Source organism: Tursiops truncatus, chromosome 20 (assembly GCF_011762595.2).
Source record: "Tursiops truncatus isolate mTurTru1 chromosome 20, mTurTru1.mat.Y, whole genome shotgun sequence".
Taxonomy (NCBI): domain Eukaryota; kingdom Metazoa; phylum Chordata; class Mammalia; order Artiodactyla; family Delphinidae; genus Tursiops; species Tursiops truncatus.
The window spans coordinates 333,933-361,201 of record NC_047053.1 but is presented as its reverse complement, the minus strand read 5'-3'; the positions used below and the strand labels follow the sequence as shown (position 1 = coordinate 361,201).

Below are 27,269 nucleotides of genomic sequence, written 5' to 3'. Positions count from 1 at the left end.
TATCTTGGAGTTCTTTCTAAAGCAACATACAGAGAGCTTCCTCACCCCTTTTCTATAACTGCATAATAGCCCAGTGTATATACTCAGTCAATCCCCTACTGATGGACATTTGTGCTACTTCCAATCTTCTGCTATTACAAACATTGCTGCAATGAATTATCATTTTGCACTCTGAAATAAATCCCAGAGATTAATCACTATATCAGCAGGTAAAAACATCAGTCATTTTGACTAATGTTGCCAAATCTCCCCCCTTGAGGGTTATCCCTATTCCTCTCCTTCCAGAGTGAATGAGTGCCACTCTCCTTGTGACCTTGCCAACAGGAGGTGTTAGTAAACTTCTGGATTTTTAGCAATCTATTAGGGAGAAGATGGTCTCAGTGTAGTTCAAATTTGCTTGTTTCCCAAGAATAAGACCAGACAAATTTATGCTGTTCGTCCCTGTCTGTGAACTGTCTGTTCATTACCTTTGCCCAATTTTCTGTCGAGTGGCTGGTCTTTTCCTTTCTGCTTACTCTTTTTTTATACATGTGTTTCTCCTTTTGTATTATTTATTTATTTTATTTATTTATGGCTGTGTTGGGTTTTTGTTGCTGCATGTGGGCTTTCACTAGTTGTGGCGAGCAGGGGCTACTCTTCATTGCAGGTGCGCAGGCTTCTCATTGCGGTGGCTTCTCTTGTTGCACAGCACGGGCTCTAGGTGCGCGGGCTTCAGTAGTTGCGGCACTTGGGTTCAGTAGTTGTGGCTCATGGGCTCTAGAGCACAGGCTCAGGAGTTGCGGGGCATGGGCTTAGTTGTTCTGCAGCATGTGGGATCTTCCCAGACCGGGGCTCGAACCCGTGTCCCCTGCACTGGCAGGCGGATTCTTAACCACTGCGCCACCAGGGAAGCCCGTCTGCTTACTCTTTAGATACAAGTTGCAAGTGTTTTTGTTCCCGTTTTTGTCTTTGGACTTTCCTCCTTAGGCTGCTTTTTGCCATGCAGAAGTTGTTTGTTTTGTGTAGTCTATTTTATCAATTTTGTATTTTATAGAGTTTGGATTTGGGGTCACAGTTAGAAAGGCCTTTCATAGTCCAAGGTTATAAAGAAGTTATCGAATGGTTTCTTCTCTAGAAGTTTTTAAAATTTTATTCTATTTCACGCTTAAATCTTCGGGCTGTTTTTTTCAAGCTAGGAGAAATTATTTTCTGTGCTGTTTTCTGGCCCAATCATTTTGTGCCAAAAATCCTTTCCTCTAAGTTCTGAAAGCAAAAGCCAGGGTTTCTGCTCTTCCCACCCCACCCCCCAACCTCAGGACACCTCTGCCCTGAGTCCTACTTGAAAGGAGGAGATGCAGGCAGGGGAGGGGGCAGAACAAAACTCAGACATTATGCAATGTTAACACAGCACAAGCACGAGGGTTGCTTACCACTCCACATGTCTTCACTGAGGACAGCTCTGTATAAAGTATTTGGTTATTTGTGACCATTGGCCGAGGACCTACTGTGTGTCTGGTATTACAGAAGCACTGGGCTCGGAGATGAATGAGACAGTGTAAGGAGGTAGATGGCTACACCCTCAGACGTCAAATTACAAAATAAGAAACATTACCAGGTAGAAGGTGCTCAGGCCACATGGCCATCCAGGAAGGCACACCTGAGACATCTCAGAGGAGAGGTCAGGTGACACGGCAGCGTACAGGGACAAGTGTCTTTGGGAAGTTATGGTGCTTCAGCCGCAAGCTGAGGTTCTGGGGGCAGTTCCCAGGCCTGGAGTGCAGATTTGCTGATTATGAAATGATTATAATTAATCCATTATATTTTAAACCACTTTATCCAAATAACTACCACTTGGCAACCGCACCTCGGGCCAGTTCCATGCGTGTCACGTGCACGTCCTCGAGGAAACCTGCTCTGCAAAGGAGCACCCATAGTCCCCGTTTACAGAAAAGAAAACCCGAGGCTGTGCTGCCGGCCTTTCCTAAGCTGGCTGGCTGGTGACTCAGAGCTGTGCTTCCTCCACAGGCACGGCTGCGCTCACACACATTTTGTCACTGAACCATGGGAAATCGGTTTTCAGAATGAGTCAACAGGAGGCAGAAATTACAATGGGAAGAAACGGTCATCCCCACCTTTCTCTCTTCCTCCTCCTTCCTGATTCATAAAAGAGAGACTGTAAATGATCACTGTAATTCTCTGACCTGTCACCCAGAATGTGGAAGCTCCTGAAACTCTCTCAGACCCCCCAGCCCACCACGTGCTCAAGGAGAGATCACCCTCTTTGCTGCCAGCTAATCCATCTGCCCCATATGCAAAACCCTCTGCAGTTTTTCTCCCTCCTTCCTTCCTGTCTTGTAAGTCCTGTCATTGCCCTGTTCACTGACAGTGGTCTAGGGGTGTCCCCTCTCACAAGTGAGTGACTATTGTAGACACAAAGTCAGAGTTATTCCCTGATTGTAGTTCACTTCAACATGACGATGTAAACTTTGTTCACAGCTGAGCCATGTGACCTCCCTGGAGTTGAAACTCCTTGGTTTTCTCTGTATGTCTCAGGAACTCACCCCCAGCTCTGGGGCAGATCCAGCCTGTCAACTGGTCAAGCAGACTCGCTTATATACGGTTCCCTGTTTCTACTGGAGATGTTCCTTCCGCTTTTCTCCTATTTTAGTTGAGACAGGGCTCCCCCTTGCCCTCCAGGCCATGTCCCAGGGACTCCCTTCACCATCATTCTGAGAACTTCTATCTTTCCCTCTTGACTGAGACGGACCCTGCTTTCCCTCCTCCTCCATCAGTTGAAAATCAACTGACCATAGATGGAGAGCTTATTTCTGGGTTCTATTCTATTCCACTGCTCTGAGTATCTGTCTTTATTCCATTATCACACTGTTTACTTTAGCTTTGAATTTTTTTTTTTTTTTTTGCGGTACACGGGCCTCTCACTGTTGTGGCCTGTCCCGTTGCGGAGCAACAGGCTCCGGACGCGCAGGCTCAGCGGCCATGGCTCACGGGCGCAGCCGCTCCGCGGCATGTGGGATCCTCCCGGACCGGGGCACGAACCCGTGTCCCCTGCATCGGCAGGCGGACTCCCAACCACTGCGCCACCAGGGAAGCCCTGTAGTAAGTTTTGAAATCAGGGTATGAGTCCTCCAACTTTGTTGTTCTTCTTCAAGATTGTTTTGACTATTCAGGGTCAAATGAATTTTTAAGACGGGTTTTTCTATTTGTGTAAAAACGTCACTGGGATTTTGTTAGGGATTGTATTGACATCTTAACATCGTCTTTCAATCCATGAACATGGGATGTCTTTTATTTAGATCTTCTCTGATTTCAGCAACGTTTTGTAGTTTTCAGGGTATACTTCTTTCACCACCTTGGTTAAATTCATTCCTAAGTATTTTATTCGTTTTTGTCTCTGAACATGGATTTGTTTTCTTAATTTCCTTTTAGGATCGTTCATTGCAAGTATATGAAAAATGCAACTGATTTTTTGTGTTGCTTTTGTACCTGCAACTTTGCTGAATATTTAACAGTGTTTAGTGTGTGAAATTTTTAGAGATTTTACATATAAGATCATGTCACCTATGAACAGATAATTTTACTTTCTCCTCTCCAATTTGAATACATTTATTTCTTTTTCTTGCCTAATTGCTCTTCCAGTACTATGTTGAACTGAAGTAGTAAGAGTGGGCATTCTTGTTTTGTTACTAGTCATAGGAGAGACGCTTTCAGTCTTTCACCACTGAGTGTGATGTCAACTGTGGGTTTTTCATACATGGTTGTTATCATGTAGAGGAGGTTGTCTTCTATTCCTACTTTACTGAATGTTTTTATCATGAAAAGGTGCTGAATTTTGTTAAATGCTTTTTCTGCCTCAAAATGATCATGTAGTTTTTTCCTTCATTCTTGAAGTGTATTACATCTATTGATTTTCTTTTTTTTAATTTTTTGGTGGTACGCGGGCCTCTCACTGTTGTGGCCTCTCCCGTTGCGGAGCACAGGCTCCGGACGCACAGGTTCAGCGGCCACGGCTCACGGGCCCAGCCGCTCCGCGGCATGTGGGATCCTCCCGGACCGGGGCACAAACCCGTGTCCCCTGCATCGGCAGGCGGACTCTCAACCACCGTGCCACCAGGGAAGCCCACATCTATTGATTTTCATGTGTTGAACTATTACTGCATTCTGGAAATGAATCCCACTAGGTTATAATGTATGATCCTTTGGCACATGGGCTTCAGTAGTTGTGGCACACAGGCTCAGTAGTTGTGGCTCACAGGCTCTAGAGCGCAGGCTCAGTAGTTGTGGCGCACGGGCTTAGCTGCTCCACAGCATGTGGGATCTTCCCAGACCAGGGCTCAAACCCGCGTCCCCTGCATTGGCAGGTAGATTCTTAACCACTGCGCCTCCAGGGAAGCCCTGGTCCTGGGCTTTTTGTTGGGAGGTTTCTTATTACTGATTCAATCTCCTTACCTGTTATAGGTCTAGTCAGATATTCTTTCTTCATGTATCAGTTTTTGTAGATTGTATGTTTCCAGAAACTGTCCATTTAGACTACCTGATTTGTTGGTGCACAATTGTTCACAGTACTCTCTTATAACCTATAAAATATGTATCAATGCCCCACTTTCATTTCTGATTTTAGTAATTTGAGTTTCGTCTCTTTTTCTTAATCAATCCAGCTAAGGGTCTGTTGGTTTTGTAAATCTATTCAAAAACCCAACTTTTGGCTTTGTTGATTTTCTCTATTACAGTTTTTCTTTTAAATTTATTATTATTATTTTAATCAATTCTATCTTTATTTGGCTGCATCAGGTCTTAGTTGCAGCATGCAGGATCTTGGCCACGGCACGTGGGCTCTTTGTTGCGGTATGCAGGCTCCAGAGTGTGCGGGCTCAGTAGTTGTGGCACGCAGGCTTAGTTGCCCCATGGCACGTGGGATCTTAGTTCCCAAACCAGGGATTGAACCTGCGTCCCCTGCATTGGAAGGTGGACTCTTAACCACTGGACCACCAGGGAAGTCCATATTGCAGCTTTTCTATTCTCTTTTTTGTCTCCGCTCTAATCTTTCCTTATGCTTGCTTTGGGTTTAGTTTGCTTTTCTTTTTCTAGTTCCTCATGGTATACAGATAGGTCAAGATCTGAAAGATTCTTCTTTTTTTAGTGTACCCATTTATATCTATAAATTTCCCTCTCAGCATTACATTTACTGTATCCCATAACTTCTGGTACATTGTGTTTTCATATTCATTTATCTCAAGGTATTTTCTAATATCTCTTGTGACTTCTTCTTTGACCCATTGGTTGTTTAAGAGTGTTTTGGGGGGAATTCCCTGGTGGTCCAGCAGTTAGGACTCTTTGCTCCCAATGCAAGGGGCCCAGGTTCAATCCCTGGTCTGGGAACTAGATGCTGCATGCTGCAATGAAGATCCAGTGTGCTGCAACGAAGACCCGGCACAGCCAAATAAATTAAAAAAAAAAAAAGTGTGTTGTTGAAGTTCCACATATTTGTGAACCTTCCAATTTTCCTTCTGTTATTGGCTTTTAGTTTCATTCCACTTCGATCAGAAAAGATTCTTTGAATTACTTTTATCTTTTAGAACCTATTAAGACTTGTTTTGTGACCTGATATATAGCCTGTCCAGGAGTATGTTCCATGGACACTTTAGAAGAATGTGTAGTCTGTGTCGCTGAGTACAGTGTCGTGTATATGTCTGTTATATGGTTGCTTTACAGAGTTGCTCAAGTCATCTTGTCCTCATTGATCTTTTGTCCAGTTCTCCTACCCACTACTGAAAGTGGGGAATCGAAATATCCAAATATTGTCACAGAACTATTTCTCCCTTCAATTCCGTCAACTTTTGTTTCATATGTTTGCACTCTGTTGTAACACACATATGTGTTTATAACTGTTAAATCTTCTTGCTGTATCAAACTTTTAATCAATATATCTTGTCTTTGTCTCTTGTAACCTCTTTTGATTAAACTACTTTGTCTTATAATAATATAGCCCCCTCAGTTCTCTTTTGGTTATTATTTGCATGGACGATATTTGTCCATTGTTTTACTTTCAAGCTCGTGTCCTTTTATGTAAAGTAAGTCTCTTATGAACAGGATATAGATGAATACTGTTTTTTTAATCCAATCTCCCAGTCTCTGCCTTTTGTAATAGCAGAGTTTAGTCCATTGACATTAATATGATTACTGATAAAGGAGTTACTTCTGCCATTTATCTCTGTTTTCTGTATGTCTCACGTTTGCTGTCCCTCAGTTCCTCCACTACTGACTTTTCTTTTGTATTTAGTTGATTACTTGTACTGTGCCATTTTTACTCCCTTTTTCTTTCAGTTTCTGTATGTTTTTAGTTATTTTTTTAAGTGATTACCCTGAGGATTACAACTAATGTCTTAAACCTCTAACAACTTAGTTTCAATAATACCTAGTTTCAGTAGTGTACAAACACTGTTCTATATCTCTGTCCCTTCCTATTGATATTGATATTGTCATAGATTTCCTTTACCAATGCTCCTTCTTTTTTCTTATGACTTCAAGTTACTGTCTAGTGCACTTTCATTTCCGCATGAAGGACAACTCCCTTTAGCATTTCTTGTAGGACAGGTCTACTGGTAACAAACTCTCTCAGCTTTTGCTTATCTGGAAATGTCTTAACTTCTCCTTCATTCCTGAAAGGTAGTTTTGCCAGATACGCAATTCTTGGTTGATAGTTTTTTTTTTTTTCTTTTTGGACTTTAAATGTAACAGCTCACTTCCAGCCTCCATGATTTCTAAGGAGAAACCAGCTATTCATTTTATGAGGATCCCCTGTATATGACAATTGTTTCTTTGTTGCTGCGTTCATAATTCTCTCATCTTTGGGTTTCCACAATTTTATTACAGTGTGTCTCAATGTGGGCGTCTTTGAATTTATCCTGCTTATTCATGGACATTCTCAGACATGTATATTCATGTCTTTCCTAAGATTTGGGAAGTCTCCAGCCATTATTTCTTCAAATATTTTCTCTCTCTCTTCTCTCTGAAATTCCTATGTGCATACGCTGTTACATCTGATGGGCTCCCACGAGTCCCTCAGGTTCTGTTTATTTTTTCTCATTCTTTTAAATTTCTGATTCCTATCCTAAATAATTTCAATAGTCTTATCTCCAGGCTCACTGGTCCTTTCCTTCTGGCTGCTCGGATCTGCTACTGAACCCCTCTAGGGAGTCTTTTCATTTCAGTTACTGGACTTCTCAATTCCAGAATTTCAGTTTGTTTCCATTTTTTAATAGATTATTTAGAGTGGTTTGAGGTTCACAGAAAAATGGAATGGAAATTACAGAGAATTCCCATATACCCCGTCCCCAAACATGCACAGCCTCCCTCACTATCCACATCCTGCACTAAAGTGGCACATGCACTACAATCGAGTAACTACATTAATACATCATTATTGTCCAAACTCCACAGTTTACACTGGGGTTCACTCTCGGTCTTGTACTTTCCATGGGATTTGACAAATGTATCATGACTTGCATCCAGTTTCACTGCTCTGTATAATCCCCTGTGCTCCACCTTTATCTCTCCCTCCCCCTCAACTCCTGACAACCACTGATCTTTCTTCTGTTTCCAGAATGTCACAGAGCTGGGATCATACAGCGTGGAGCCTTTTTAGCGTGGCTTTTCTCAGTCACATGCATTTAAGATCCCTCCATGTCTTTTCACGGTTTGAGGTCCCATTGTCTGGATGACACAGTTTATTTATCAGTTCACCTACTAAAGGGTATCTGGATTGCCTCCAAGTTTTGGTTCCTTTTTTACAACCTCTATTTCTTTATTCATATCCTCATTTTGTTCTTACATCATTTTCCTGATCTCCTTTAGTTCTTTGTCTGTGGTTTCCTGTAGCTCATGGAACGTATTTAAGACAGTTGACTTAACATCTTCGACTGATACTTCCAATGTCTAGGCTTCCTCAGGGATAGTTTCTGTCAAAGGCTTTTTTCCTGTGAATGTGCCGTATTTTCCTGTTTCTCTGTACGTTTTGTTAAGTTTTTTGAGAACTGAACATTTTGAGCATTACATTGTGGTAAGTCTGGAAATTTAACTCTCTCACTCCTCAGGGATTGCTGAAGTTTTTGTTGCTGAGAGCTGGAGTCTGGTTGTGACTCTTCCAAACTATTTTTGCAAAGTAGGTATTCCTTGTGTGTGGTCACCAAAGTTTCTGGTCCTTCGTCTCTGCAGTCAGCCAGCGACCTGACAAAGACTTTCCTAAATGTGTGACTCCCCACATGGGGGGCAGTAGATCTCTTCCAAGCCCCTGGGAGCCACTTCAACCAGGGAGGTTGAAACAATGCCCACCACCCTCTGTGCTGGCTCCTCAGTGATCAAAAGCGGCAACCAGCAGTTAGAACCCACAATCCCAACATTCAGAGGACAAGGTCCTTACTGCCCATCCAGGTCCCAGCAAGTTGCCCCAGGGACATGAACAGCCACCACCCCACGACAGGCTGAAAGGCACCAAAACTCCCCAAATCTACCAGCCTCTTTGCCCAACTGTCCCATAGACAACCCCAGAGCTCCAATATCGTTACTTCGGCCAAGGCTGCCAGCTTGATGGCCGCTAGGGCAGAAGCAGGTCGCTGGGGCTTCCTCCTGGCCATCTTCCCTGGCATCGCTCACGCCCCCGCTTTGATTTGAAATGTCCATAGAGTTCCTAACTCACACAGCCCTCCCTGTAGGTGAGCTGGTTGTTCTCAAGGAGGCTTAAGAGTCTCCTCCAAGTCTCTGTTGCTCCTGAATTTCACGATGGTGGGTCTTGTGGTTTGAGAGAATTTATTGTGCAGGACACCTGATTGGCTCTTTGAATCTGGAGGCTGTCTTTCAAATCTGTTTTCTCTGGAACTCCCCATCAGTCAACCTCCAGACGTCCTGATATAATTCCATATTTTTCACATCTTTTCCGATGTTCTGGGATATTTCTTCAATTACATCTGATAACCCTTCAACAGATGTTTTTATTCTGGCTATTATATTTTAAAATTTCTAGTCATTCTTAGTTGTTCTATGCATACAATTCTTTAAAAGTAGCACATCACTGGGCTTCCCTGGTGGCACAGTGGTTGAGAGTCCGCCTGCTGATGCAGGGGACGCGGGTTCATGCCCCGGTCTGGGAAGATCCCACATGCCGCGGAGCGGCTGGGCCCGTGAGCCATGGCCGCTGAGCCTGCGCGTCTGGAACCTGTGCTCCACAACGGGAGAGGCCACAGCAGTGAGAGGCCCGCGTACCGCAAAAAAAATTTAAAAAGTAGCACATCACTGAGAATTCCCTGGCGGTCCAGTGACTGGGACTCCACACTTTCACTGCTGAGGGCCCGGGTTTTTTTTTGTTTTTTGTTTTATAAACTATTTATTTATTTATTTATGTTTGGCTGTGTTGGGTCTTCGTTTCTGTGCGAGGGCTTTCTCTAGTTGCGGTGAGCGGGGGCCACTCTTCATCACGGTGCGCGGGCCTCTCACTGTCGCGGCCTCTTTTGTTGCGGAGCACGGGTTCCAGACGCGCAGGCTCAGTAGTTGTGGCTCATGGGCCCAGTCGCTCCGCGGCATGTGGGATCTTCCCAGACCAGGGCTCGAACCCGTGTCCCCTGCATTGGCAGGCAGATTCTCAACCACTGCGGAGGGCCCAGGTTTGATCCCTGGTTGGGGAACTAAGATCCCACAAGCCGGAAAAAAAAAAAAAAATGAGCACACCATTCTTTCTCGTGGATATAAAAGTTCTCTTCTCTTTCTAAGGATGTCTTGCCGTCATCTTGTAGTTTTCTTCTGTTCCCTGCATTGTCTCTATTGGCACTGGGTGGATTTCTTCTGCTTGCATCGTCCAAGGTCTCTTTCATGCAGAGGTGGTGCTCCAATATCAGGTGACCCTTGGCTGCAGTTCACATTCACACTGAGGCACTAATGGCTGATTGGAAGTTCCGGGTAAATGGACGGCGTTTTCCCACAGAAGCTTTGCTGTAGTGGTCAGGCAGCAGCACGGTCACTTTCTTGAAAGAATCTCCCAGTCAGTGCCTCCAGGGCTTTTCCTTTGGGTCAGCTTTTCCAGAGCAGAGTCTGCTGGCTTCCTGCCAGTTGCAGGATGGGGAAGGACACATCTTTTACAAACCTGGCCACAGCACTCCTGAGGTATGGCTGGGGGGATAGTGGACCTCACTGCCACCCCTCCTCAGTTGTGTCTGAGGAGACCCCAACCTCCTGCTCGGGTGGGTGAGGGGCCGTCGCCTGCCTGGGGTCAAGCCCTCTTGACGTAAGTCTCCATCCAACCCTGTTTCACTGCTCTGCCCTCCCATCCCCCACGGCCAGAGGTCCTAGTGCCCCAGTTCCAGGAGGTTCCTAGCATTCGGTGACGCAATTCCGCTTCCTCCCCGTGAGCTTCAACCGAGAGAGATCTTCAACTGAAGCCTGTCACCCCAGGCCCTCTGCCTTCCGTCTTCCAAAACGTTGCTGACGCCTGTCCCCTGCTGCAGTCACTTCTTCCATTCCACCTTCGAGGACAACTATCCTTTCCTGCCCTTTCAGTTTGGTTCCAAGAGGGAAGGAGGATAAACCCAGGTGGTTAAGCTGCCAGGTCGAGGGGGAGCCGCTGGTCTTTCCTCAGTGGACTCCCATTAAAGAATAAACAAGTGCCTCAAAAAATGTTTAAAAGAAGTTGTTTGTTGGGGAGGAAAATGCCATGAAATTAGGCAGAAAATTACAGAAGACTCAGCAACACACAACCATCTGGAATGAGTCCCAGATGCCTTGCAGAGCCAAAGAATCCAGACAATGAAAGTTCAGGAACAGGCAGTAACAGCAGCCTCTGGCCCTGTGGCGTTCAACTCAGAACAGAAGTCACCTCTGGGGGTGGATGTTGGGTGGGAGGGGCCCGTGGGAGTCATCAGGGAGCAAGAAATGTTCACCACCTTGACGCGGTGGTCGTGACACAGGCGTGTACACGTGCAAAGATTTGTCAAGCTGTACTCTTGAGATTTGTCATTGTGTGTGTCTCACATCTCAGCAAAAGAGCAAGGGAAGGAAACGGACATTTATTGAGTGCTTGCTGTTTGCTAGGCACTGGCTAGCTCTGCTTTTCTAATTCATTCATTTAATGAGCACCTACTATGTCCTGGGCACTATCTAGGTTTTGAGGACCCAGCAGCAAACAAATCAATTAGCATCTATGCCTGCGTGATGCTCCCAGTTAATGGGGAGACACTATCAAATAACTGCATCACAAAAGTCAAGTGACAACAGTGACAAGTGCAGAAGAAGGAGCAAGTCCCAATCCGGGGTGGGAGGGTGTCAGAAAGGCTTCCCTGAAAAAACGAAGTTGCAACAGAGATCTGAGGGGCCAGGAGGAAATGACCAGTCGTGAAGCATGAAGAGCATGGGGTGCAAAGGGACCAGCACGTGCAAAGACCCCGTGGCAGGAGGCGTGTGCACGTTCATGAGGGTAGAGAACAGGGCCGAGCAGGGCTCCACTGATGCCAGAGGGGCCTCAGAACTGCCGTGCCCCAGACGGGAAACTGAGGCTCAGGGTGTCAGCCCCGGATTGCCCAGCAAGTATAACTGGGGTAGAAACCAACCCTGTCTGTTCCCCCTAGGGAACGTGAGCGGGAGAGGCCGCCTGGGCTCCGGCCTCCAGTGGTGCCAGCTGCCCTCACGTTCCCTGCCTCTCAGCCCCACAGGGCCTGCGGCTGGGGGTGGCCATGCAGCCCTGCCCCGAAGAGCAGTACTGGGACCCGCTGCTGAACACCTGCGTCTCCTGCAAAACCATCTGCAGCAATCAGAATCCACGCACCTGTGCAGCCTTCTGCAGTGAGTTCTGGGGCCCGAGCCTGGGCTGGATGCCCCTCCTGCCCCCGGGAGTCCCCCTGGCCTGCACTTGGGGCCTGAGGAGGGGTGGAGGGAGACGGACAGTGTGGCACCTTCTACCTTTCGACCCTCCTACCCTCCTTGCAGCTTCCCAAGCATGCTCTGTTCCTTCCTGCCTCAGGGCCTTTGCACAGGGATGCATTTCCCCACCTTCTCCCCTGGGCTCCCTCCTACCCGGCCTTCAGGTCTCAGCCCCAAATCAAGAGGTCCTCTCTGACTGCCGGATGGAAAGTGGGCCCTCCTTCATCATTCTCTGCTCTTTCTTCTGAAACTTTTTATTATAGAAATTATGACAGAGAGAGAGGACAGCACGATAAACCTGTCTACCCATCAGCAGCTTTAGAAATGCCACCTTTACAGTCCCCAATTTTTTTACTTGTGTATTTTAAAGCCAATCCAAGAACTCGTATTATTTTATGTGTAAATACTGGATCACGAATGCCTAAAACATAAGGGCCTTTAAAATATAACCTCAATATTTTATCACCCCCAGCAATAATTCCTTAATATCATCTGCACTCAGGCCATATCCAGTTTTCTCTAATTGTCTTTTGCTTGCTTTTTCATAACTTGTTCTTTCCCTGATGGAACTTATCACAGCTTATACCACACGTTCTTTCCTGTGTGTTCATGTGTCTCAACCACCCGACTGAGAGCTCAATTCCTTTCTTAAGCCTAGCACAGTGCCTGACACATAGTAAGTGCTTCATAAATACTGGCTGAGTGGGGCTCAGAGAGGCTGAGTGACTTGCCCAAGATCACACAGCACAATAGTGGAAGAGTTAGGATTTGAACAACAACTTTCTGAGTCTGCAACACCATGGCTCTGAGCCACTATCCATTAATGAGGTGGACATTCAGTGCTGACCCACAAACCCCTGGAAAGAGGAATCTGACAGACCCTTCAAGGAGGTTACTATCTAGTGGGAGAAATGACTCCACTTCATGGTAAAAAGGTGAACTACCGTAAAACGCCACAGCTGGGAGAGACCACGTCCGGCTGATGGGTTGGGGAGCGAGGAAGTTTTCTGGTAAGAAGCGCCCCCTGCGATGGATTGTTAAGAGTCCACAGATGCAGAAGTCAGATGGGGGGACAGCACCCCTGGAGGGACCAGCGTGGACAAAGGCGTGGAGGCGGGAAAATACAACAGGGAATATCGAGGCCCAGAGGGGAGGTTGTGAGGTCAGGCAGTGAGGGCTGGTGGTCTGTGGAGCTCTGTCACCTGCACAGCCACATGGGGGTTCCCAAGGACGAGAGGAGGTCACGGCAAGCCCGGGAACACTGCTGCCATCAGGCTAACTCCACCTTGTGAGTGTCGGGGTCAGGAGGGTCCAGGGGCCACAGCAGGGTAAGGGCAAGGGGTGGTCACTGGTCCTGACAGGATCACCCGAGTCTCCCGAGGTCCCAAATGCAGGCCTTCCTGGTTTTGTCTTCTACTCTGAAAAGGATGTACGCGTTGGCGTGTTTGCATCGCAGAGGCACAGGTGAATATTCTATTTAAACCCTGAGCATTATTCATTATGTGTCAGGCACTGTGCCGGGGACTTCAAATCCCCGTAACAACCGTAAGAAATCACCATTGTTATAACTATTCCTCTCCTGGAAAACAGGAGACTGAGGAATGGAGGGGCCAAGCCCACCACGTGAAGAGGCGGACCAGAGCTTCCCCAAGCCCGCGTGGCTTCAAGGTCTGGGTTCTTGGCCTCTGTCTTGTGCTGCCTCCAAAATGCGCTCTGAAAACCTGCATGCGAGTCACATTTTCATATGAATGAACCTTAGAGACAAGGGAAACCTACCCTGTGAAAGTACAGGTTTCTGTATGGCGCTCAAAACTGCTCTCTCCAGCAAGGGTGAATGGGCTTCAGTTTGCTTGGCTTCTGCCCCTTGGCACTGATGCCTGGTTAAGCTCCTAAAATTCTCATTTATTATTAAGACAGAAAAAACTATTAATCTGAGCTTTCTCACCTTCCTTCCAGTCCCCTTCCCCAACTTGCTAAGGCAGATTCTGGCTTTGTTCTCCATTCCTTATGTTTATATGAAATATGTTTCTCCCTTATGAGGTTTGAAAAACCCAAGTAAAGAAGTTATGTGACAATGTAATAACTGAAAAGATAACTAGAAAACCCTTATACAGTTAGTACTAAGAAATGCTCTTTTAAATTATAGGTCAAAGGAGAAATAATAGTGAAAAATAAGAACATTCTAAACTAGGTACAGAAAAAATACTACATGTCAAAATGTGTGTGATGCAGCTAAAACAGTACTTAGAGGACAACGTATAGTCTTACATTTGCATACTGGAAGAGGACTTGGATTACTCTGGAATTGCTTTTGGGGAACTGGACTAGGATTTTTTTTTAACTTTGATACCCTTTGAGGCCAGACCCCCAGTTTCTGCCTGTGTCTGTCACCCAGCAGCATCATGCATCTCTGTCTCCCAGAGTCACTCAGCTGCCGCAAAGAGCAAGGCAGGTACTATGACCAGCTCCTGGGGGACTGTATCAGCTGTGCCTCCATCTGTGGACGTCACCCCAAGCAATGCACACACTTCTGTGAGAACAAGTTCAGGAGTCAAGTGAACCTCCCACCAGAGGTCAGGAGACAGCGGACCGGAGAGGCCTCGACCCGGGCAGACAACCTAGGGAGGTACCAGGGACCAGAGCACAGAGGCTCGGATGTGGGTCCAGGTAAGCCACCTAAGGTTGGCCTGAGCGGTGTCCAAGGGTCAGAGTGGGTGGAAGGCAGGCACCAGGCCTCAATAAGGAGAGGCTGCAAAGCAGGAAGTCCAGTGCAGGCAAATGGCCAGAAACCAGGGGGGTGGGGGGATCATCACAGGACAGAAAAAAAAAATTAAGCAAAGTTTACAGAAGTCTGTGAGCAAGAAGGAAGCAAAAGAAGAAAAAAGACCTGACAGTTGGGAGTCTCATAATGGTGGCTGAATGAATTCTCAGAACACAGGGCAGCGAGTGGATAGCACAGCTAACCTGTGAGCAAGACCCCCACTCCATTTAGAGGCAATGGAGACTTCCCAAGAATGAGAAAGAAAAGTACTATCAAAAAAGCTCACGGTGGAGATGGGCCTCCTTAGATATGTGAGGGGGTCCCTTGAACTAGGCACTTACTAAGTGCCGAGCACTGGAAATGACCTAATTAATCCTCCCAGAAAATACCTCTTGGCTCAGCTACCCTGCTCTGTGGTGTCAGAGAGGACGCGGCTTGGGTGGGGATGTGGACCCGCAAACGCTTGATATTTATGGTGCTCTTGGTCTGCCAGGTGCCGGCTGGTTTTCCTCCTTTTCTGTGACTTTCCTCATGACGTCACTTCCATGAGAACAGGCTTCATGTGTCCTGATAACGAAGTGCCCAGCCTGGTTCTTCTCGGTTAGACTGTTGTCTCTTACTCTGCTCTGCTCTCCTGTCAGTAAGCTGCTGCCACGTAACAAACAGCCCCCAGATTCCATGGCGTGTTATTCCTCATGGCATAGGGCTTGGCTGGAGTCAGCTGGAGGGGCTCTGCTCCTGAGTCTCTCATCCTCCCCTGGGACCAGCGGGTGGGCAGCAGCATCAGAGGTGACACACGGGCCTCTGAACCTCTCGGCCAAGAGCTGGCACCCATCATCTGCTGCATCCTATCCCTCCAGATGCAAAGCCAGCCAGATTCAAGGCGGGGGAGACAGACCCCACTCTCGGCTGGAGGAGAGGTGAAGGATTTGTAGCTGTGGGGGGTTTGTGGCCGGTTTTTATCCAGCACAGCCTCTTGTGAGAGGAAATGCAGATTCACACACAGAGAGCGTGGATACGGGTGGAGGGGGTGACGAACGGGACCACAAAGGGGGCTGCTCTCCAAGGTCTTGTGACCCCCGCGCCTTCCCTGCAGTGACGTATTTGACTCTTCCAGCCAAACCCAGAACCCCGTCCACCTCCGATGCCACAGATTCCCCTTTACAGACAGAGAAATTGAGTCTCAAAACCTGGAGAGTCAGTGCACAGCTGAGCGGGGACTCGGGCCCGGCCTGCGGGTCCCAAAGTTTGTCTGCTCTGCAAGAGCCAATCCCCGGAGCAGTGTTCTGTGGTGCCGTCGCCCACTTAGGGGGACCTCTTGCCAGTGTGACACCGTTAGCCCTTCCTGTCTGTGACCACCAGCCAAGGCCCCTCCCCAGAGGGCCTGGGGTGGACCCTCCAGGTACGAATCCCCCAGGAAGTGTGGACAGACATTCCAGGAGCCAGTGGGGTCAGCGTGACCACGTCTGACCTGACCGCTGTCCCAGTCATTCCATGGTGCGGCCTCCCAAGCCTCGGAGGGCTGGGTGACGCCTCACCATACCTGCCCCCTGCCGCGTGTCCCTCTGGAGGTCTGGGGCTTACGTGTGTCCCGCTGTGTCCCGATACCTGCGTGCAGGTGGGGCGAGAGCTGGGTTTGGTGGGGACTGCGAACAGAAGTGCCGGGCCCACACCCTGGGTGTTAAGGGCAGGGCGTGCAGAACACTGCCCGTGGCAGCGGGGCTGACCTGTCCCCCCACTCACTCCCCGCCCTGCCAGCCCCCACCCTTGGTCCCTCCACATCTCTCGGAATGGCCGTTCCTTCATTTGACGGTAACTGTGGAGGGCTCAGCTGTGCCTGGGGGGACGGGTCCAAGAGTCAGGCAGACCCTGTCGCTGACCCCATGGAAGTTACAGTCTGATGGGAGAGACAAGACAAATGACTGAGTAACCTCAGTGCGTGGCGACGACATCCCCCAGCCAGGGTGCAATGGGGCGAGAAGGTTTCCCCGAGGAGAGGCCCTCAAGGCAGACTGGGGGCCAGACCCCTGGTTCCATCTCCCACCAACTGTGTGACCTTGAGCAAGTCACTTAACCTCTCTGAGGTTAAGTGTTTCCGTAAGACTGAGATCACCTGCCTTCACGGGGTTGCTGCACTGAGTGTCAGGATCAGCACGTAGTAACTGCTCATTTAAAAGGAAAGCATACATCTAAGAGACGACGTGGAGAAAGGTGTTCCAGGCAGAGGGCACAGCATGTGCAGGTGCTGGGAGGGGCTGGGAGCGGAAACACACGGATTCTCTGTGGACAGGGTACAGCCACTGCTAGGACCACTGGGGCTGCGACTGCTACAAACAGTGGGAGCAAAGGCTAAGCTTTAGTGAAAATTAAGGTTTGCTTTTCTTATCCGAGCCCACGGAGCCCCCAGGCCCTATTCAAGGGCCTCCTGGGTCCCGGGTTCAGAGCTCCAGGTGGCGTGAGCACGGGTGACCTGGGACGTCTCCAGACTCTGTATCTCCCTGTCCCCACTGGGGACAGGCAGCCCGGCACCCCCCTCACAGGGCTCTCACAGGGCCTCAGCGACCCTGGGCCTTGATGCTCCAAACCCTTAACTTGATTACATCTGCAAAGGCTTTTTCCCCAAATCAGGTCATAAGGTCCCACGTGCAGGTTACCAGACCCCTTGTGGGAGGGCGATGCCCGCCTTGGGAGCACATCCTGCACGGCGGCCTGGGGGTTGGTCTCGTCTCTGGCTTTTCATCTCAGGGTGTGGAGTGTTTTCTCCCCACACACGCCACCTCCCATCCGCCCCCGACGGCTGCAAGAGATGTCACCGTGGCGGCTGCCCCAGGCCCCCTCTGCATCCCCAGGGCTGAGGCCAGGGGAGGAGGGCAGAAAGCCTCGGGAGCCCACCTCACCCCTCCCCTGACCTGCCTGCTCGCTGGGCTGGGGCCGTGGGGATGCTGGCGGAACGTTCCACTGAGTCGAGCTGCTACCAACAGCGCGGAGGCCGGAGCGTCCACCCCGTTTCACCAGGAGGCAGGCCTGACCGTGAGCGAGGGTGGCCGCAGGGCCCAGGCTCAGAACCTGCCCTGCCCCGGCTACACCAAGGCCCCTCAGGACAGGTCACAGCACTGCCCGCCCGGCCAGCCCGAGCTCCAGCCCAGCAGCAGCAGTCGGGGAAATCCTGTTTCTAGGCGAGATTGACTCTGAAAACAGTACAAGCACGGAACAAATCTAATGGAAAACCCGCTTGGAAATAAACCATCCGCGGTGCCCCCTGGTGGCGGTGCTCAGAACTGCGCCGCAGGCCTGGCTCTCTGACAAGGACAGAGCTCACATCCATTCCCGACTGAAGCCCCTGCACCCACCGGGGTCAGCAGACAGGGAGGCACTGGGCGAGGCCGCTCCGCTCCGGGGCCAGGTCACTGAGGGCCGACAGAGGTCAGCGACCGAGCTTGCAGACCTGAACAGCTGGTGACTGAACAGAGGAAGCACAGCGGTGGCTGGGGACCCCGTCCCCGCACCTGGCCAGCCTCTGACTAGGCTTCAACAAGTGAGGCAGCCAGCATGCTCCTTGCCGTTCCCGCAAACGGACGACACACGGGGATCGCGACGGAAGAAAGAAGGTATTAAAAAGCCAGGTTTGGGGAAAGTCTCTCCCCAGGAGCAACACCTGCCGCGGCCTGGGTTTGTCGGTTCCCACATGCTCTTGTCTAAGCACACTTCACACCAGGGAGAACCCCGAGCGCCCACCTCTCTCTCCCTGTTCACTTCCTGCCCCTGAGGCTCAGCCCATCTCAGGACCCACCAGGGAGCTGGTCTCCGGCTCTCACTGTAAACAGAGCCCAGCAAATGCCTGCATCCACGTGCCTAGAAGTGAAGGCAGTGAGTCCACAAGCCTGAGGGGCGTGTCCGTGTTGGCAGGTGGTTGCATGTGGCCCTCAGAGGAGACCACCCCACCCAGATGTGCCTGTGTCGCCAGCCTGGGACAGAGGCGGAAGGTGACATCTTTCGCAGTTTTAACTGCACCTCTCCTCCGGATCCAGGGCCTCTGCGAAGCACGCTCTACGAGCGGGTCACCAGGCAGGAACTGGTTCCGTTTCCCTCAGGAAGCCCCAAATCACCCTCCTCACGTGGTGGCTCCGGGCGCCCGGGAGAGCAGAGCAGAGGCTGCCAGGCCTCGTCATGGCACCGGCCAGGCCCTGCGTCCCCTGTACTGCGCACTGCTGGGTGCAGGGGGCCCGGCCAGGCCCTGCGTCCCCTGTACTGCGTACTGCTGGGTGCAGGGGGGCCCGGCCCAGCCCGACTTGAAGGGCAGGAATCAAGGACCGTCTCCAAATGCCAGCAGCCAGCCTCGAGGTAGTTAGAGTTCAGCTGAAGACACCTGAAATCCACCCAGCACTTCACTGTGTACTTAGCAGCGTCTGGTAGCTGGGAATTCCACCTCCCACGCGAAGGCTGCCAGCCTCTCCCCCGCTAATCCGGCCAGGCCGACGGCTTTATTTTATCCCAGGGACGCACAGGAGCCGGTGAGCAGATGGGGGCCCGGGAGCTGGGACACACGGACGTCGCCGGCCGGGGGGTGGCACCAACAGCCCACCCAGAGCTCTGTGATGGGTAGCACCAGCCAGCTGTCACTTCATAAAATTCTGCCCCTAAGGAGGCTGCGTAAGGAAGAGGGACAGTGTCCACCTTGCCATCTGTGCGCGGCCGGCGTGGAGCCCCGGCGTGGAGCCCATCAGACCTGCCCCCAGGTGCAGCTCTGCAACTGTGACCAGATCTGAGGCTGAGTTTTGTCATCTGAAATACAGACTGTAAGGCGGTGTGGCCACAGCGGGAACAGCCTGCAGGATCCTCAAACAGCTCAGCAAGGAGGCGCCACCTGACCCGGCAACTACGCTCGTGGGACGCGTCCACGAGAGCAGCACACACACGTGCACACGGAAACCTGCACGCAAGCCTTCACAGCCGCCCAAGGGTGGAAACAACCGAAATGCTTGCTCGTCGTGGACAAACAAACACGATGTGGTGCATCCACACGGTGGACGTTACTCAGACCCAACACACGTGCCACACGCCTGAGCCTTGGAATCACGCCGAGAGGCCAGACGTGAAGGTCCCGTGCTGCACAATTCCACTGGTATGAAGTGTCCAGGACAGGCGACAGAGACAGCGTGGTGGTGCCCGGGGCGGACGGGGGGCGTCATGCGGTGCCGGACACCCCTCAGGTGCACAGGCAGCAGCTGCACGAGCCTGAGAACACACTAACCACCCCCCCCCCCATCTTCAGGGCCGTGAACCTGGCAGCACGTGGACTACACCGCAACCTGTAAAGGGGGCGAGCGCCCCTCCTTCACAGAAGCGCGAGGGTCAGGGACACACTAGAGAAAGTGTTGCGTGCAGCAAGACCAGCAGGCAGCCGGCAGCCCTTCCTCCCGGGCTGGGGCGCCCGATCCCAGGGCCCGGGACAGATTTCGAGGGCAGGGCTTTGGCTCGGGGCCCTGAGCGGGGCCAGCGCCCCATTTCCCCAGGCCCCCCTGGTGTACATCTGCCCCTCAGGCTCAGGAGCAACACCACCGTCTCTCTCCAAGCACGCGCTCCCTGGTCAAACACCCTCCCTGGACAACTGTCCACCTGCTCGCCCGTCCACCTCTGGTACTGTCCCAAGCTACACCCCACAGTGAGAGAGAACGACAAAGGGCGTGCAGCTCCGGGGTCCCCCGGCCCTCCGAGGGGGCGTGGGGGTGACCGCATGGCTTGTTTGGGGCTCACAAGGAGGAAGCGAGGACGAGGGGCTGCTGGCCGGAGGGGGGGTGCTTCAGGGAGGGGCCCCTCCTGACTCTGGGTCCCCCACTGTCTTGCAGCCCCCCCAGGGCTAAAGCTGAGCGCCGACCAGCTGGCCCTGGTCTACAGCACGCTGGGGCTCTGCCTCTGCGCCATCATCTGCTGCTTCCTGCTGGCCGTGGCCTGTTTCCTGAAGAGGAGGGGGGACCAGGTCTCCTGCCAGCCACCCCCAGGGCCATGTCGGATGCGGGCCAAGTCCTCCAAGGGTGAGCACGCAGGGGGGTCCTGGACATCCCTCTGTCCTGGTTCTGCCCCCGTTTCTAAGTGGAGAGCGGTTGCCGGTCCTCCCGGGGAGCGGCCTGGCGCCAGTTCCTACAGTTTCCTATCTGTCCTGGTGAAATCGGGTCAAACACCAAGGCAAGAAGAGACAGGGCCCTGAGGAAGGGTGGGTGTTGGGCCCTGGGGCTTGCCCCACTTGCCAGGACAGGGCGGCTAACACCGGAGGTGGTCCCCTGGGGGTGCAGGGCGGGGGAGGAGGGGTCCAGGCCGAGGCCAACGCCCTCTCCCCCTCAGCAGATCACTGGATGGAAGCGGGCAGCGCTGCAGGGGCAACGCCCGAGCCGACGGAGACGTGCAGCTTCTGCTTCACGGAGTGCAGGGAGCCCGAGCGTGCCGGGAGGTGGGCGCGCCACGGCCAGAGCGCAGCCGGACAGCCCTGCGTGCGCGCCCCGAACGGTGGCCTCTGCGGCATTGAGGTCGTGTGCACGCCCGCCCAAGAAGGAGGCCTGGCCACATGAACCTGGGGGGCTGGGGGGAATGGTGATGGGAGAGAGAAATGACGGTGGGGGAGACTGGCGAGAGAGGAATAGAGCAAGGGGAAAGGACAGGGAAGGGGGAGGGGAGTGGAGGAACAGCTGGCAGAAGGGCCAGGGCCACCGTATTGACCCCAGGCGTCCACTGTAGGTCACCGGCACCTACACGCACCTGCAGCAAAAGCACCCACACCTGCTGGACCCAGCCCCGGGGACCCTTGGCAGAAATAAAACCTCCCGCACTGCCCACTCCTCACTGCAGCTGGTCTGGGTCGCGTCTCCCCGTGGTGACTGCCCCATCCCACCTCTCCCGCTGCCCCTGGGCTCCAGGCCTGCTTTCCAAGGATCTGAGCGGGTGTGTGGACCGAGAAGCAGGCTCTGCTGTCCCCTGTCGCCTAAGAGGAGAAAGCAGCCGGCTGATGGGGGGCCCACCATCAGGGCTGGGCCCACCATCAGGGCTGGGCCCACCATCAGGGTTAGGCCCACCATCAGGGCTGGGCCCACCATCAGGGCTGGGCCCACCATCAGGGCTGGACCCACCATCAGGGCTGGGCCCCCCATCAGGGCTGGGCCCACCATCAGGGCTGGGCCCCCCATCAGGGCTGGGCCCACCATCAGGGCTGGGCCCACCATCAGGGTTAGGCCCACCATCAGGGCTGGGCCCACCATCAGGGCTGGGCCCACCATCAGGGCTGGGCCCACCATCAGGGCTGGGCCCACCATCAGGGTTAGGCCCACCATCAGGGCTGGGCCCACCTGCGTCGATCTCGGAAAACCAATTTCCTCCCGTGTCTCCTCAGAAAGGCGTGAAGCAGTGTGACTGTGTGTGCCCGTGTACAGTCACGCGTGTGCACGCATGCGCTGCTCCCACGTGTGTCACGGGGCGCGGGGCGGACAGAGGGCAGGCGGGCTGAGCCCAGGCGTCAGGCTGCTCTCAGAGCCCAGGACCACGTCCTGCATCACCTCAGGAGTGCTCTCATTTGGACACCAACCTGCTACTGTTTAGTATTTTTCTTTACATCAGCCGACCTTTCCTTCCAGACCTACACGCTACATTTTTCGGATTCTGGCCGGTAACACTGTATCTGAGCTTTCACAATTTGTTTTCTTGGCTACACCACGCGGCTTGTGGGATCTCAGCTCCCTGACCAGGGATTAAACCCGCACCCCCTGCAATGGAAGCGCAGTCTTGGCCACTGGACCGCCAGGGAAGTCCCACATTCACAAATTTTTGATACTACATATATTTTATACCTGTATTTGCAGTGAAACCTATATGTTAGGAGCATTTAAGCCTGAAAATACGTAACTGCTGTAAGCAGCAGCCACACAGATAAACACAAGATTATGCAAATCATTCATCCGGAAACCACCTGGCGTACCCACATGCACCAAAGGTTCACACAACACGCTCTGGGAGGTGTACACAAGAAGCCTGAGGCTCCATCCTTCCTTCATCCACTGGCTAACGGGCCCTGTCACCTTCCCAGGCTGCTGGACAAAGCCCCACACGCTGTGCGGCTTCAACACTGGAACCTCCTGTCCCCCGTCTGGAGGCCGGAGCCCACCCAGGTGTCACAGGGCTGGTCCTGCTGCGGCCGTGACGGGAGAACTGCCCCGGCCTCGCCCCCAGGGCTGCAGATGGCCGTCTTCCCTTGATGCGTGTCTGTCTGTCCAAATCTTCCCTTAAGGACACTGGTCACCCTAATGACCTCATTTTCACTTGATCATGTCTGTAAATCTCCAGATAGGGTCATGCTTAAAGGTTCTCAGGGTTAGGACCTCAACCCATGAATCTGGGGGCACACATTCAGCCCAGAGCACAGGTCCTCCCAAGTCCAGTCTCACTTCAACGCGGTCTGAAGCCAAGTTAGCTTCTCACAAGCACCCGCCCAAGACAAGCGTCTGACCCGGTGTTCAGTGGGCCCGAGGCGGCAATGGGGACATCTTGGTGCGGTGCCCACCGGTCACCAAGCCCACGGCAGCATCTCTTGGCAGCACGGACCCTGTACCTGGGGTAGCTGCCTGCCAGACCCTGGCGACGCCCCAGCACATCTCTTGAGCTGCACGGAAGCGCTTGGGATGCAAAGCCTCATCCGAAACGTGTGCAGACTCCTCCAGCTGTTTTCAAATTCTGCTCATCTGAGCCCAAGGGGCCCTGGGTGATGCTTCTGGACCGTGGGGGGAGTGAAGGCTGCCGAAAACACAGGGAAATGTGTGCCTGACTACGGCTTTCCACAAAAATAACCTCTGGGGTTTTTTTTGTCAGTTTTTCAATTGGTCTTTAGTGTAAGTTGACGTGGCAGGTTTTGTTTTTTTAAAGACCAGGATCCTCTGCTGCAAAGAAAATCTGAAACTCTAAATACCATCCATTTTATCCACGTTCTGTGTTCTGCTGGTCCTACTTCCAAAATACACTCTGATTCCCGCCACCTGCCACAGCCCCCGCGACGCCAGCCCCGAATCCGCCCTGTGCACCCTGCCCAGGGCTCAGCAAGCTCCTCTGAAAAGGACCAGACGGCAGAGACTCTCGGCGACGACTCAGCGCTCACCCAGCCCTGCCGCGCTTGTGCCCAGGCAGCCAGCGCCAGGGGAGGCGGCGGGTCGGACTGGGCTCCGCCGACGCGGCTCAGACCGGGCACCACAGCTCACCCTCCCCGCCCTGCTGCTCCGCAGCTCGGGCCTTTACCTCCAGCTTTACTGAGACATAAATGACACGTAACTTTGTGAGTTGCCAGGTGATGCATCTGTACATTGTAATACGCTCCCCACGTGGCACCAGGAACCCCTCCACTCCAGCCCACCATCACCCGTGTGGTGAGAACATGTAAGATCTCCTCTCTCTGCAACTCTCAAGCACAGGACACAGTATCAGGACGTGTCAGTCTCACCCCTGAGAGTCTGTGCCCTTTGGCCAGCATCTCCCCCTTTCCCACCCCCTGGCAACCACAATCTACTGTTTCTCTGGACACTGGCCTCTTTGTGTCTCTCTACGGTTTTCTGAAGAGCTGTCTGCGAACAGCATCGCCTCACTCCCGCCCCGCCTTCGGTGCTGCTGTCCTGGAAGCCCACGATCCGTCGCTACTGTTTCTCTGGACACTGGCCTCTTTGTGTCTCTCTACGGTTTTCTGAAGAGCTGTCTGCGAACAGCATCGCCTCACTCCCGCCCCGCCTTCGGTGCTGCTGTCCTGGAAGCCCACGATCCGTCGCTACTGTTTTTGCTTTAGAAACTCAGTAGCGTATAGAATGATTAAAAATAACAAAAACAACGCTTTGTAGATCTACCTTCACGTCTAACAATCCTCATTTTCTGGGTGTGGACCTAGGTCTGTCTGGTATCTCTCACTTCTGTCTGAAGAGCCTCCTTCAGCACCTCCTGTGCGAGTCTGCGGATGATGAATTCTGTCTGCTTCCAAAGCCTTTCCATTTCTGAGAGATTTTTCTGGGAAGACTCTGGGCTGCCAGCTTTTTCTTTCCAGCATCTCAGAGACATCGCCCTACTCTCTCCGGCTCCCACAGTTTCTGACAAGACAGCTGCTGTGATTCCTACCTTTGTTTCTTTGCAACGTGTGCCTTCAAATCGTTCTCTTTCTCTTACTTTTTAAAGGTTTCAGTGTGGCGTGTCCTGGAGTTTCCTGTGGTGGGTAGGTCTGTTTTGTTATTTATCCAGCTTGGGGTTCTGTAGCTTGATGTTTTTCATGATAAAATTACTGGCCATTATCCCTTCAAACTGTTTGGTACCGCCCCACATCCCAGGTGCCCTATTCTTTCGGTTTTCCCCCCATTCTTCTCTGTTCCAGTTTGGGTGGCCCCAATGCCTCTTCCCTCAGCTGTGAGGTCACGGACGGGCCTGTCAGGGCCATCCTTCCTGTCACCACGATCTTGGCTCCCAGCACCTCCATCCACGTGGCCCCTCCTCACACAAGCCCCATCCCGCTGAAGGCTCCCATCTGTTCCACACATCCCTGAGAGCCGTCGACACACTGACCCTAATTATCCAGAATCTCCGCCTGCCGGTTCCGACACTCAGATCATCCTGAGTCCGGTTCTATTGCTCTGTCTCTTGGCAGTGTGTGTTTCTACTTGCTGTTTTGTGTGTCTTGTGATTTTTTTTTTTTTTTTTTTACCAAACGCCAGACCTGCGTGGGACGGCAGAGACTGACATACCAAGTTTTTATGCCTGGAATTGGCCGGCCTTTCTCCTCCAGGCCGTCAGCGAGGGGCCGAGTCACAGGCTGAGCTGGCTGGGTTCTGTCGTTGCTGTGATCACCCCCGGGCCCCAATGGCTTCACCTGGCCCCGTGGGGTCACGCTCTCAGGGAGGGGCTGCTCCCTGGCAGCTGCACGCCTTCCTGCCCTTCCTCGGCGGTCGACGCCCCTGTCGCTCAGTGTTTCCTCCCCTGGGGTCCCGTCCCGCTTGCCCTCCCCCCACCCCTCCCTCCCCGGAGCAGAAGCCCCACCGCACTGCTCCCGATGGAGCCTCAGGGCTACACCGACCCTGCCTCTGCTGCTGCGTCCAGACACGCAGACCATCGCGTGCTGCACAGAGCATCACTCCCAGGCACCACGGTGGTGACGCGTCGCTGACTGGATCTGATGAGCAGACAATTTAATAATAGTGAACTAAATAAGCCACAAGGTTAGGAGTAAAAATGGTACAAATGAACTTATTTACAAAACAGAGATAGAAAACAAACTTATAGTTACCAGGGGGAAAGGAGGGAGATAATAAACTGGGAGACTGGGATTGACACATACACACTACTATATATAAAAATAACTAATAAGGACCTGCTGTAGAGCACAGGGAACTCTACTCAATGCTCTGTAATGAGCTATGTAGGAAAGGAATCTAAACAAGAGTGGATACATGCACGTGTGTAACTGATCCCCTTTGCTGTACCCCTGCAACTAACACAACGTTGTACATTAACTGTACTCCAATAAAGTTAAAAAATAAAGATAATTTTAAAAAATTAAAATCAATCAATCCATCACAAGAAATAATGCGCCCCAAACTCAGGGGTCCCCAGCTCAATGGCATTCCTGTGGATTCCGTGCTCTGAAGCGAGAAGCCAGGGCACTGCATCTCCCACACCCTCCCGAGAACATGCAGCCCTGCTGGGTTGAGAGGCAGCACAGACCGTTTTGGGTGTGTTAATTCCATCCGTCTACACAGGCAGCACGTGGCTCCCAGTTAAAGAGGGACCCGAACGAGTTCGAAAATGCTGCATGACCACTGAGACTGAGGATACGAGAGACCTAGTAACTCAACATCCGCGGCGAATGAGGACGTGTCACAAGCCTCCAGCAGGGACCAGAGGACACCGGCACAGACCTTCCAAGCACGTCAAACCTGTCCTCCTCCATGGGCGCTGGTCCTCCGCAGAAAGAGCCTCCGCTGCGCGGGCCGAGCACCTAACCACGGACATCGGTGACCACGTGGCACGAGTGCCCTGAACACAGTGAGTGCTGTCGACCGCTTGGCCCACCTCTGGGTGTGCAGGGACGGACACTCGCGCGCAAAGTACAGCAAGAGTGGGCGGCTGTGACGTGCACAATCACGCCCGCTGCACAACCGCAAGTACCCTTTTGACCAGGGACCCGAGGACCATCGTTTACTGTAACTTTGTCTTCAAAGTTCAGCTTGGCTGGACGGTCAAAGATTTGGAAGCAACGGGATTTAAGGACTGGGGACAGAAGATCTGGGTGGGGACAGACCTCTCCAAACGGGCACAGACTGTGCTCACCAAGGAGAAGCCCGACAGAGGACACTCACCGCCAGGTGGGCAAAACGGCCAGTTGTAGAAGCAGACAGCTCGCTGAAAACCCCCGCCCCACTCCATGAACAAAGGGGCCATCGAGATGGGGACGGGGCTGTCTCAACAGGCTCGATGTCAGGCCCTGACCCTGGCTCACCAGCTGGCCCTGCCGGGCGCCCACTTGGCGACTGGACCGCCACCAAGGCCCAGGAGCAGCTGGCCACCTGCCGGCAGGCCCACTACACGGAGGCCAGAGACGCGTCCTCACGGG

General features: G+C 52.3%; 1 protein-coding gene across 2 annotated transcripts in view; it reads left to right on the top strand.

Annotated features, from left to right (window-relative positions):
• Positions 1-25,360, top strand: part of TNFRSF13B (TNF receptor superfamily member 13B) — a 34,398-nt gene extending 9,038 nt beyond the window's left edge. Inside the window, exons 2-5 of one of the 2 annotated variants that reach the window (XM_033847028.2) lie at positions 11,683-11,820; positions 14,320-14,565; positions 20,506-20,691; positions 21,002-25,360. In XM_033847028.2, coding sequence (XP_033702919.1) covers positions 11,683-11,820; positions 14,320-14,565; positions 20,506-20,691; positions 21,002-21,222 — 791 coding nt within the window. In that variant the 3' untranslated portion in view covers positions 21,223-25,360. Of the gene's footprint in view, positions 1-11,682; positions 11,821-14,319; positions 14,566-20,505; positions 20,692-20,998 lie in introns of both variants that reach the window. The other variant, XM_033847027.2, reaches the window with a different exon arrangement.
• The last annotated feature ends 1,909 nt before the right edge of the window (positions 25,361-27,269 follow it).